At 42.3% G+C, this 12168-nt stretch overlaps 1 protein-coding gene across 2 annotated transcripts in view; it reads right to left on the bottom strand.

The window, feature by feature from the left end:
* LOC100695575 (plexin-A1) overlaps positions 1 to 12168 on the bottom strand; it is a 310610-nt gene that overhangs the window by 60829 nt on the left and 237613 nt on the right. For both annotated transcript variants that reach the window (XM_019350036.2, XM_003449115.5), the window contains exons 13-16: positions 10694 to 10845; positions 8778 to 8898; positions 8469 to 8605; positions 5004 to 5171 (exon numbers count right to left, since the gene is read on the bottom strand). In XM_019350036.2, the coding sequence (XP_019205581.1) occupies positions 5004 to 5171; positions 8469 to 8605; positions 8778 to 8898; positions 10694 to 10845 (578 nt within the window). The remainder of the gene's footprint in view (positions 1 to 5003; positions 5172 to 8468; positions 8606 to 8777; positions 8899 to 10693; positions 10846 to 12168) is intronic.

Raw genomic sequence — 12168 nt, 5'->3', positions numbered from 1 at the left:
ATAGTATTATAGAATTCACTGAGGCATTGGACAAACCTTAGTCCCTCGCCTCGAGTACTCCTTTGCGACGCTCCACCATGCGCCAGAGCACATTTCATCTGGTGGGTTACCACATATTAGCATTGATTTCTGCAATACCAAGGTGTTTTTTTCATAGTCAGCATTAATCTGACACTTATCCAGAATGACTTGGCGTACAAGCACCAACAGCAGAACGAACGACACGGTGAAAAGAAGCAGAGACAGAACCTGTTAATATCTTAGGAAGAGAGTCTGGCTGGCTAACAAGAGACATTCATCTCTCACTCTAATCCAGTGAGACTTACAATAGCGGCAAACGGTAATGATAGGGTGAGACAGGGAGTAAATGATAAAGGTAGACGTACCATCTCTTGCATTGTAGGTAGATAAAAGGCTTCGAGCCTGGCTATTCTTCTCAGCTTCTCAGTCTTTTTTCTCTTTTGGCAGGTTGCCCATTACTCGCTCAGGATCCCTGATCTCATCCATTCTTTGGATAACACTATCATGTTTAATACGCGATTATAGGTGTTATAGGAAGCATAAAGCCTCTGACTTGTATTTTGACAGCTGACAAAGGTACCAATATTTTTCTGATTGCTTACACTTTTACAAAGTATTCACATTAACTCTTTTTTTGTAATACAGTATTCGTGTCATTTCTTCTACAGCACTGTACTCCTCAAGAGCCAAATTCGGCTTAAGTAACTGGAAGCGAGACACTTCAATTCACTATGGATGGGTGCCATGAAACTCTGAAACTCTGCCAGTGTAGTAAAATTAATTTTGTACAAATCAAGTTTGTTCTGTTGAGCAGACTCTAATTAATGTTAAGAAATTTAAGTAGGAAACTTCCATCTAACCTATTTTAATGATTTTTTTAATCTCCTTCATTCCACTTTGAAAACAAATTAGTTTCTGTGTCACGGCCACGGACTGATCTCTCAGCATATTGGTTTGGACAACTGCTATACAGTTATATGATTAATGTTGCTGTGTCATATATTAATATATTTTCTATATTACATATTTATTTATGTTTAGCTTAAGTCCTCATGAATGCAAGATAGTCCAAAGCATCATAATAATCTGAGGCTCTGAAACACTGTTGCATAAGCAGTGCCCCAGTACCTTCAGTGTACATTATATATAACATGAACCACGCTTAGCTAACAGAAGGAACAAGTGACCTGGCATATTATCACTGTGGTCTTTACAAGGCAGATGATACACCTAAGAAAGGAGCCCAGAGGATATTCAAAGGAGCAGATTTTTTTAATTAGCTGTTGACGTTTGTGCTACAAATGCAGCACAGGAGCAGACAGACTGCACTTCTTATAACACCGGCTGTCCTCTGCCTCCCCTCTCCTCTGCTGCCGTTCTCTTCAGTTTGATGTGTATTTGCTCTGAATCCTTCTGTCCCTGTTGCTCCTATCTTTGTCTAAGTGAGTCTCTTTAGCTCAGGTACATGCTTCGGGGAACAGACAACAAGACAATCAGAATAAACTCCCAGAGATAGCTTGGGAAATCCAGCTACTGCGGTTAGTCTTTCTCTCTGCCTGTTCTTCATCCTTCTCTTGTTTTCTCTGGACTCCTTTCCTTTTTGACTCCTTTCCATTTTCTCTGGCATTTTCTGTCACTGTCGGGCAGTAAGAGGAGGGTTGGAATAGTTTTTCAAGATTTTGTTTGTGCAGCAGTAAATGATTAAAAGCTTCTTTGCAAGTTGAAACTGAACACTGAAGCGCACGTGTAAGGCTCAGTCGAGCTACTCTGTAACAGTAAGAACTTTAGAGACCACATTTCTCAATTTTAGCTGAATCACAGCAATTATTTGATTTATTTTGGGGAAGGAAGCTTGATGTGAAACTTTTATGTTACTTAACTTTTTCAAAGTTAACAGAAAGTCAAATAGAGAAATCTGCTGAATTGTATTGTGTGTTGAACAATCCATTCTTGCTAACCCTCCTATGATGGGTGAATGCAGCTGGAAAAAGTACGGTTTGTTTACAGTAGACTGCAGTCGATGGTATATATATATGCCTCTGTGCACCGTGCATGCACCTTTCAGTAAACTACAGCTTAGTGGTGATTTAGCGAGCGTTAGGCGATCAGCCTGCGTCTTCCCTGAAAACTGTGAAAATATGTAAGTTACCAAAGCAATCACAAACAGTGCAGCACTGTATACCTCTTTGCTGCCAGTTTCTCCTAGTGATTTCCAGCAACCTGCAGCAACCACTTGCCGACCAGCTAAGGAATACACATTTCTCTAGTAACCAGTCGTTTGCAGGAAGTTGCCCAACGGTCTTTGTGTGGCTGGGAAAAACTGTGCAACTGGTAGCAAATGTTACTGACTGATTGAAATACCATAAAAACCCAAGAAGCAAAAATAAAATCAATTTAAAGATCCACTGCTCCTAACTAGTATAAAATTTCAAAAGTGTGTACAATCAGTCCTACAAGAGTTAGTAGAAAATAGCAAAATAGCCTCAGGTAGCTCTCTGGACTCTGATTTTCGAGTCCTCCCAACAAGATAGTTGAGTGCTTGCACTTTTGAGATTTCCCAGCTTGTGCCCCCACATATATAACTGCAATAAGTGCTCTTCTTGACTTTATACACACAAGTGACATTTTACAAATGCTCACCTCGCAGCCCGGCTGCTTTGCTGGTGGCTTGGCATGGGCAAACTTTGCCGTGCTACTTCCTGGTCTGACCTTTTCGCTCGTAATTAAATTGTTGACTAAGCACACACACATTTAGTCTTGGCAGCTACCACTTTTCACAGTTACCATGAAGCAGCTATATTGGAGTAGAAGTGCTAATCAGCACTTTGCTCAAAGGCACACTGGCAGTACTCAATGAAGGAGTGGCAAGCCTCCGAGCCATCTGCTGTATTTACTCTCTGTTTGAGAAAGAAATCTGAAAATTTTGTTCCAAAATTGCTTCTCTAACCTCTACCACTACCCAAATAAATCTCCCCCAGTATCCCAGATGAGTACTCCTCATTGATTTATTTTTGAAGTGCTCTGTCTTCGTCCTAAATGGAATATCATCAGCCAAGCACAATGGTAATGCACTCTCTCTCTGCACCCCTGCTCTCTTTCTCTTTTCACTCTCTTTTATCCACTCTCGCTATCATCTCCCAAGCACAATGATAATGCTCCCCAGGCGTGCATGTAGCCGCACAAAGGCAGACAATAAGGCAGATACGAACGGATATACTATCACATCTTACTGGTTCTTTTTACTTTCTACCCAAAGCGACATGTGACGCCGAGCGCTGGCTGAAACTCATCAGTCAAATTAAAGCTCCTACTGGTCAGAAGCGCCGCGCGCACTTTTGTCTATCGCAGTTTGCTTGCTGTTTCCGAGGTGCATGAGTTGTTTTGTGGTTTTCTGAACCAGATGGAGGAGGGATCTGGGGCCAAACATCAGGGACTCTGGGAATCAGCGGGGCGTCTGTGTGTATGTGTGCACACACGCCTCTTGTTTGCGTGGGATCATCACTCCTGAGTGAGCTTGCTGAAGTAGAACCCCCGTTTTGAGCTTTTACACACACATTCACAGAGGCACCCTCGCAGTGGGTGGGAAGGGCAGTGATTGGGCCTCAGCTGCTTCCTTGGCTGGCCCTACTGGGCAAAAGGGAACCGGGCAGGATTCATCAACACTTTTCTCTAACAAGCTCTGCATCTATCTCCTACAATCTGCTGATGAGTAACAACAGGGAAGGAAGGGAGGAGCACAGAAGGAGCAAGAGGCAAGAACAGGTAAAAAAATAAGGGGTAAAAAAAAGGAAAAAGGCATCACTGCTGCCTATTTAAATATCGAAATGAATTTCAATCAAAGAGAATGAGAAAATGTTGCTCAGCACTGACCAGACATAAAGGAACAGGGCTTTGACAGGATATGTGAAAGGAAATAAAGTACTACCTTATAAAGTTTAACCACAGCCAAATCACAGGTTATTTTTAACTGACTGTTTTTAACCACACGGCTCTGAGAGTTAAACCGCACAAAAACCCAGTAGGTGCCATTCATCAGTGTGTATTTCGGCTGGCGATAAAAATCAGGCACAATATGCTTCCCACATAGGATTAAAAACCTGCCATTAGTCCAAGTAACACCAAACTCAAACAACCTCCCACAGAGAAATAAATCTTAGCTGTAATGGAGCTCCAGAAAAACCACAAGGGTGAGAGTGAGTTGTTTCTACTAGCCTAAGTATCCATCATAAAGCCCAATAAGTGCATGTGTCTGCCCCGTTTGACAGTAAATCTACTTTAATGTGAAATGGTTTGCTTGTGTGCGTCTTCCCCAGCGATGCTGCTGTCATGTTCAGCGTCGAGTAGTGGAGCAGTCTTTATTTATTTAGTGTGGAAGGCTGTGGAAATCTGCGCATCGTTTGCATTACTTCTCACTCATCGTTAGCAGATCAGTATTAGACGCCACTTCAATCAACCAATCAAAATCAAGCCATTAATGGCCCGCTTTACACGATGAGCTTAAACTCTTCTGTTTTTAGATAAACCGTGCTGCCGCCGCCTCTGCTGCTGCTCATTTCCTCCACTGAAAACGCCTCGCTCGAGCCAGATGAAAAACCTCCGGAGGCACCGTCAATTTACCTCCATCTAAACTAGCTGTCAGAGCTCTCATCCTGCATTTAAGTCTGCTCCGACTGCTTCGAGAACACTTCCTCGAATTTGCCAGGGCGATGCTTCTGGAGCACAGGAGTAGTGCAAAAAGCCAAACTGTAATTTCTTTCAGCTGCTAGCTTCTGACATTACCCAGCCCACATTTATTCGGGATCTGAACTAGACAAAAGTCCAGCATGAAAAATTATTTTGGTTCAGTTTTATTATTAAGGTCCCCACAGGACCTCTTCAGAACCACTTAGATATATTCTAGGAGCAACATCTTTGTTTCTATCCCTTGAAAAAAATGCTGCTTACTCAAATTGTAAACTTACAAACACAACACATTAGCTTACCTGGCAATGCTCCAGTCAGGTTCAATCTTCAGAACAGTGGGGTCTTCTGTGTAGTTAAACTTGACTTCTGGGTTTCTGAGCTCTGCGTCATCGATGTCCACCAAGACTGGGGCACTGCCCGAGGCCAGTCCAGCTGGTGTAACGCACACTATCTCACGGGCATTCCTCCTGGATGGACAGAAGGAGGAAAAGCTGACGGAAATCAATTCCAGCCCAAGGACATGTCTCAGCAAAGTAGAGAGCAAATTATATAACTAATGTCAACATGCTCAAAGCAAGGGCTGTATTTTCACATTTCCATTTGCCAGGCTCTGAAAAGATAAAACCAATTTCACCAGAAAAGGTGGCAACCCTTCTTCTGACAGAATAAAGTTTCCGATTGCAGGAATTTTCTAATTAATAAAGAATTATTGGACAAGAACACATATAGAGAGAATAAAAGAGAAGTAAAATTAGGTTTGAGAAGGAAACTATTCACATCTAACAGAGGAAAAATCTTAGCAGCACCCTATCAAGGAGCCAGAAGTGCCTAATCACTCAGAATTATAGAATAAAGAATTGTAATAATAAAGAGGCAATGATTTCTTTCTTGTGCCAGGACATTTATTTCATACCGAGGCCCGAGCAGAAGAGATGACATATTAAATGACTTTTTCTTGTAATTACCAATGTCTGTCCTGTGAAGCCAATTAATCTCATGCTCTTTAACTCATCTTGTAAACTGCCTGATTAGATCATTCTGCTTATAACTAGAGCACTTCAGCTCACAAAATAAGCCAAGTCCTGCTGTTTGATCAGCCTGACGGCCTCCTGGAACATACGAATCAGAGTTCACAACTGGAGCTTTTATGTGTGAGGCCAAGACAGAGCAAATGTATAGTTGAAACTGTCTGTGGCCACTTATACAACTGGGATTAAAGACTGTTATGTCAGTCTATCAAGTGGCAACCTACAGCGCTAAAAAAAAAGGCTAACACTTAAGTGTCAAAAACGACTACTCCTTTGAGAATTGCCTCTTGAGAAAAGCTCAAAAAGCAGGTCAATCCACATAGAGTCACATTACAAAAATGCCTAACTTAACAGCAGAAATTAAATAACTACAGTCTGCATAGAATAAAAATCTTTGTCTCTTTAGCTGATTTGCTAAAGACTGCATGGTTGGTGGCGGTGGCTTATTTGTATTAAAGTTTTACTTTAATACAAATAACAGACTGAGTGGGCAGGCTGAGTTAAAAGTGGTTGCTGAAAGAGTCGGGCTATAGCTGCTAACTGTCTGCTAGGCCTCACCTCACTTAATCTGAGGTGTTTGTATTGTTGGAGCAATTATTTAACTAGAATGTGGTCTATTATTTTAACAGCCCAGTCGAAAACTTTGTAGTGTGTCTAATTCAAGTGTTTTATTCATATGTTCTGTATGTGGCTTGCTAACATTAGCTACCTTAGCACTCTACCCTCTTATTTATGATACATTTACATAAACAGTGGCTGTAAAAGAATTATTGCAAACTTGTACAATAAACTTGTGTTCTTGCTAACTTAGAACAGCTGCTCCAAAGTCTGGGACCAGATCTATGAGCACTCGCAGTCAGGTGCTGTTAAAGGTGTTGCACACTCAGCTGATCAGCTGGTTGCCGCAGCTACTTGCAGTCAATCGCCAAATGAAAAAAATCAAAAAAGAAATCAATGCAATTACCAGGCAACAAAGGATTGTTTGTGTCTTAAAAGGACCTGCTTTCCCGGTGGTGCCACACCAAAACTCCAGGGTCAATGACCCAAGTCAAGTCACTTTGCCATGCCAGCAAACATGTACCTTCATGAAAGCATAACAACGAGGCCAAAATGTTGGCATGTTTGTTGGCATGGCAAAATAAATAGTTGAAATTGAGATTTGTCACTATATGCTGGATTTTTCATAGTCAAAAGGAGGTTGCTGTCCTATTTTTACTTTAATATGACCGAGCCATTAAATATTCTCATTTGTCATTTAAGAAAACCCAAAAAAACTACAACTGACGTATCAAACGGTCTACATGACTACAAAATTCGGTGATGTTATGTATGTCCATCCTTTATATACAGCCTGTCTGAAGACAGCATTTAGGTAACTGCATCGACTCTGTGAGTCCTTACCCTTGGTATTTACACTGCTTTATTTTAGTCCTGTTGGAAATACGATCAGATCTTGTGGAAGTGTAGTTGATTTCAAGCGACAAGGGAAACAATAGCACAGATAACGCTTCCATTCAGGAGGGATTTTTTTCCTCCTTCTGTGTGGACTGCATTTGTACTTGGGTGCAATCTGATCAACCACCTCCCTCATCCAGATGATATACCCAGATTTAGGTTATTATTACTAGATTATTACTAGATTATGATTATTATTATGTTTAAGACTAACTAAAGCACCTACTTTTTTTATATTTAAAAGATTTATCTCAATAATCAATATTACCAGTGACAAACACTACAATCCAAAATGTTATTTTACAGCCGATATAACATTTTGGATTGCAGTCTCGAGTGCAGTCCTCAGTAGATACATTATCTAATATGCATTTAGCACAGTTGAGCGGTGGCTGCCTTTGTACAGTACAGTACATGTGTATATGAAAGTATGTGAGCGCACTTCGATTTGGTGTTGCAGAATCTATTGTGCCTCTTTATATCTCAGCAGCCACACAGGGAGGGAGAGAGTGTGAGAAAAAGAAAAAAAAAGGATAGAGAATCTACGATATCCAGTCTCCTGAGTCCCTTGGCCTGTAACCATAGCAACCCCATTCAGAAAGAACCCATGCCCCGGCAATCTTCACAAGATGCCACAAACACGGTCCCACAGTTAGGGTGTGACAGATAAAGACAGAGTTGAGGTGAGCGAACAGTCGCGGTGAAGTGGAGTCTGCGGGATTACCGTGAGGACGGAAACGACTGGTGTGACATCAAAGCTAGCGTACGCTCGCTTCAATAGAGATTAGCTATTTGAGACTAATCCATGCATTTGACATGCAAGCAACTGTGGTGATAGTTTGGACGTTTTTTCTCTCCATGCAGTAGATTAAGGAAAGCCTGCGTGAGCGCAGACAAAGAGATGCTGAGTGTCTGCGAGCAACAAGCATGCACACACGCTTAATACAAACAGTCATGAGCCCACACACACACACACACACACACACAGAAATAAACCCAGTCTGACATACTGGTTACATGTTTACACGTGCATGTAATATCTTTATGATAATGCTATTTTTTTCTTTTGCAATACACCACAAAACAAATCTTCAGACAGAGAATCCTTATTTATGCACATATTTCCTTTAAGCTTTATCTGTTTGTTTTTCCCATCATCCTCAGCATTTTCAGCTCGAAGTGTAAATTTATTTTTACCACGTTAAGCATCACTCAGTTTTCCTTAGGGGGTTAGTTTAATACATTTTAAATTTATAGCAGCAATAAAAAAAGGAGTCTTACTTTTTGAACTGGCATGGCAGCGGTCCTATGCTGACAGACACGTAGCTGCCCGCGTTGAGGTAGCTCCCCTCGATGGTGACACGAGTTCCCCCTGAAATGGGCCCCTGGGACGGCTGGATACGTGTGAAAAAGGGAGTCTGCAAAGAAGAGAGGGAAAAAAATTCAATATAAATCTTCTTGTTTGTATCAATTTAGTTATGATTTAGTCCACTATTTAATTGTGTTTCAGCAGTGGGAGCGTCTCTTAACTTCCTCATGGAGCAGCTAACATAACAAAAGAGTTCGAAGTCTCCTCGCTGGGATCCTTACCACAAAGGTGAACGGCCGCGGCGACAGGGCTCTGTAGTCGTTGACGCAGTCTCTCACACACACCTCCACCTGAGCCTCTTGGACCCTGTAGCCGGTCGCGTCGTTCAGCAGACACACTATTCTGTGCACAGAGAGAGAAAAGTTGAAGCAGATGCTTCTTTATTCCTCATTTTATCATGTATTCACAGTATATAGTGCAGTGCAGTGCAGTGCAAAAAGAAGTGAATGGTCAGTCACGTGGTCACAGAAGGCTTTATGCAGACACCAAAATGCTTCAGACAATAGATCTCAATCTACAGTTCAGGAGTGGTGAAAGACAGTTAAAAAAAAAGGAATAAAATGTATCTGACTAGGGAGTGGTGCAGAGATGTCAGGAATAATGTGCAGAATAACTGATGTGTGTGTAATATTTGAATAGAGATGCCCTCTATCTCAACATGCATCATTTCCCAACTAACTGCACTTCAGAGAGATTGTTTGATCTGCGTGAACTCAATTCCTCAGCCGTGTAGGACCCTGCAGAGGAGTAAATGTCAGTATAGAGGGATGAGAAAAATAAAGGAAAGAGCATATGTAGAGAGTAATGGAGAGGAACGACAGATGGAATTTACAAACGCACAAAAAAAGAAAGCCTGATGTCACTATCTTTGCAGCCGCTGAACGCGGATGCACCTATACACAAATGTGTTCTGGTTGACATTTTTTCCTGTCCTTTGATTGGTCAGGATCAGAGAGGCACAAGCTGCAGCTTCCTCTTTGTGTGTGTCCTTGGAATTAAGTGTGATTCTGTGAGAGAGGCATTTGGGTCGTCCGCATGCTGCAAATGTATTGATGTGTCTCTGTAGGCTCAGATATGCTATATTGCCAACAGTATTCGCTTGTCTGCTTTCGCACACATATGAACTCGAGTTACATTCCATTCTTAATCCACAGAGTTTAATATGATGTTGTCCCACCATTTGCAGCTATAGCAGCTTTGTGTCTTGTGGGAAGGCTTGCAGTCTCCGCTCTAATTTATCCCAAAAATGTTATGTTGGGTTGAGGTCAGGGGTCTGTACAGGCCAGTCAAGTTCTTCCACACTAAACTCGCTCATCCATGTTTTCATGGCCTTTGCTTTGTGCACTGGCAGCAGTCATGTCGGAACAGGCAAGGGCCATCCCCAAACTGTTCTCACAAAGTTGGGAGCATCAAATTGTCCTAAATGCCTTGGTATCCTGAAGCATGAAGAGTTCCTTTCACTGGAACTAAGGGGACGAGTCTAACTCCTGAAAAACAACCCCACATCATAATCTTACCCCCACCAAACTCTACACTTGCCACAATGCAGTCAGACAAGTACTGTTCTCCTGGCAACCACCAAACCCAGAATCATCCATCAGATTGTCAGACAGAGAAGCGTGATTCATCACATCACCAGTGCTCTAGAGCTCAGTGGTGCCGTGCTTTACACCACTTCATCCGGCGCTTTGCCTTGCTGCACAGCCATGGAAACCCACTCCATGAAGCTCTCTGTGCACTGTTCCTGAGCTAATGTGAAGGCCACATGAAGTTTGGAGGTCTGTAGTAATTGACTCTGCAGAAAGTTTGCGACCTCCGTTCCTCAGCATCTGCTGCCTCTGCTCTGTGAGTTTACCTGACCTAGCACTAACAGTTGGAATATTTTAGTAATGAAGAAATTTGACGACTGGACTTGTTGCACAGGTGCCATCCCCTCATGGTATTACGCTGGAACTCACTGAGCACCTGAGAGCGACCCATTCTTGTAGAAGCAGTCTGCATGCCCTGGTGCTTGATTTTACACTATGGTCATGAATAGTTTTGGCAATATAGTGTACATGTGTGCCTTTTTTCACCTATTTGTGTCTGATTGCACATGCATGGGTACTGTGTGCGTGCGTTCTGCCTCTCAACTTACCTTTCAGCACTCACGTACTCATCTTCAACGGGAACACAGGGCACCTTCCCCAATTTGACGCCCGTCTGGATGTCTCTGAATTGCAGACCCAGGTTTTCCCCCCAGATGGTCACCCTGGTTCCGCCTTGTCGAGGCCCCGTCTCAGGGAATAACTGCACCAACAAGACAATGGAGAACCGATATCAGAAAGGATGAAGTGATTTTTTTTTGTTTCTCTCCATTCTACATTTAAATTTGTCCCAAAAATGGTCCTCTAAGACAACATCAGGGCATAAATGGATATGGAAAAACCCACAAATATGTGCACACTTTATACTGAGTCGTCCACATCTGTGGATTTAGTTTTGATGAAGAAGAATCACCTTCCTGGCTTTGAAAAGCACAGAAAATTTGTTAAAGAGAGGGCATAAAACCCATAAACAGCGGTATACAGAAGCAAACCAGCATCATCTCTGCTTAATTGAAACTTATTATGGCGGCTTGGCTCCGTCCACGGGGCTGCGGCAGTGTAACGCTCAGTCGCCTAGACGAACCGTAATGTGATTTATCTAGCCAGATTATAGCGCGTAACGGGGACAGGTGTGGTGTGACAAAACAAATATGGTGACTGATGGACGGCAGTTGTCACTGACACACACACTCACACACATCAGTAGCAGACACGCACACGCAAACCTAATCCCTAACAAGCATCATGAGGTAATTATGTGTAATCTGTCCATTGCCCCGTTCTCCTGCAGTGCTTGGCTGAGCACAAAGCGCGGTGTGGAAAAGCAAACTCAGGCAACGTCATGGCTGCACGGCATTATTATACTACAGACAGTACCCGACAACAGACCTTGACAAATGGAGATTTTAGCAGCGTGGAGGATGAACAATTTGTCTTCCCAGACACTTAAGATTTAATTGTAAATGTTTACATGGAGCAAATCAACTGAGATCCTTCTCGTACCGTGCTTCAGAAAGAAAAAACTTTCAGCAAATGAAAATCAAAGGCAGAACAGCTGGAGTTTAAATGCCTTGCTCAAGGGTAGCATTCCAATTATTGATGCAGGGAATTCTTCCACATTCTGTACACTTAAAGTTACTAAATTGTTCAGGGTGTGCATTAAACAACACCCAGAGAGTGAGTCGCCTTAGCAGTGGTCCGCAGTCCTGGAACGCTTCTTGTTTAATACGGACTGAGGTGATGTGGACTGTGGTCATCTTCCACTCAAAAGTTAAATTTTGGTGGTATAGCAATGCATTAGTGTAAACATGAGGGCTCCACAACATTTACAGGATTTGAAATAATACATGTTGTCATCCAGACATCTTGTTCAGGAAACGCCTGGCTTATTTCAGGAAGACGCTGCCAAACCTGTGTGCCTGTCACCACATAAAATCCATTCCATATTATGAAATAAAAAATAAAACATGGGGCTCCTTGAACTGGTGAGCAGCTGAGCTGATGTCCTGCACCAAGAAAGAATGTA

Source organism: Oreochromis niloticus, linkage group LG20 (assembly GCF_001858045.2).
Source record: "Oreochromis niloticus isolate F11D_XX linkage group LG20, O_niloticus_UMD_NMBU, whole genome shotgun sequence".
Classification (NCBI taxonomy): domain Eukaryota; kingdom Metazoa; phylum Chordata; class Actinopteri; order Cichliformes; family Cichlidae; genus Oreochromis; species Oreochromis niloticus.
Note: the sequence above shows the minus strand (reverse complement) of the source record. Positions and strands in the feature narration are given on the sequence as shown.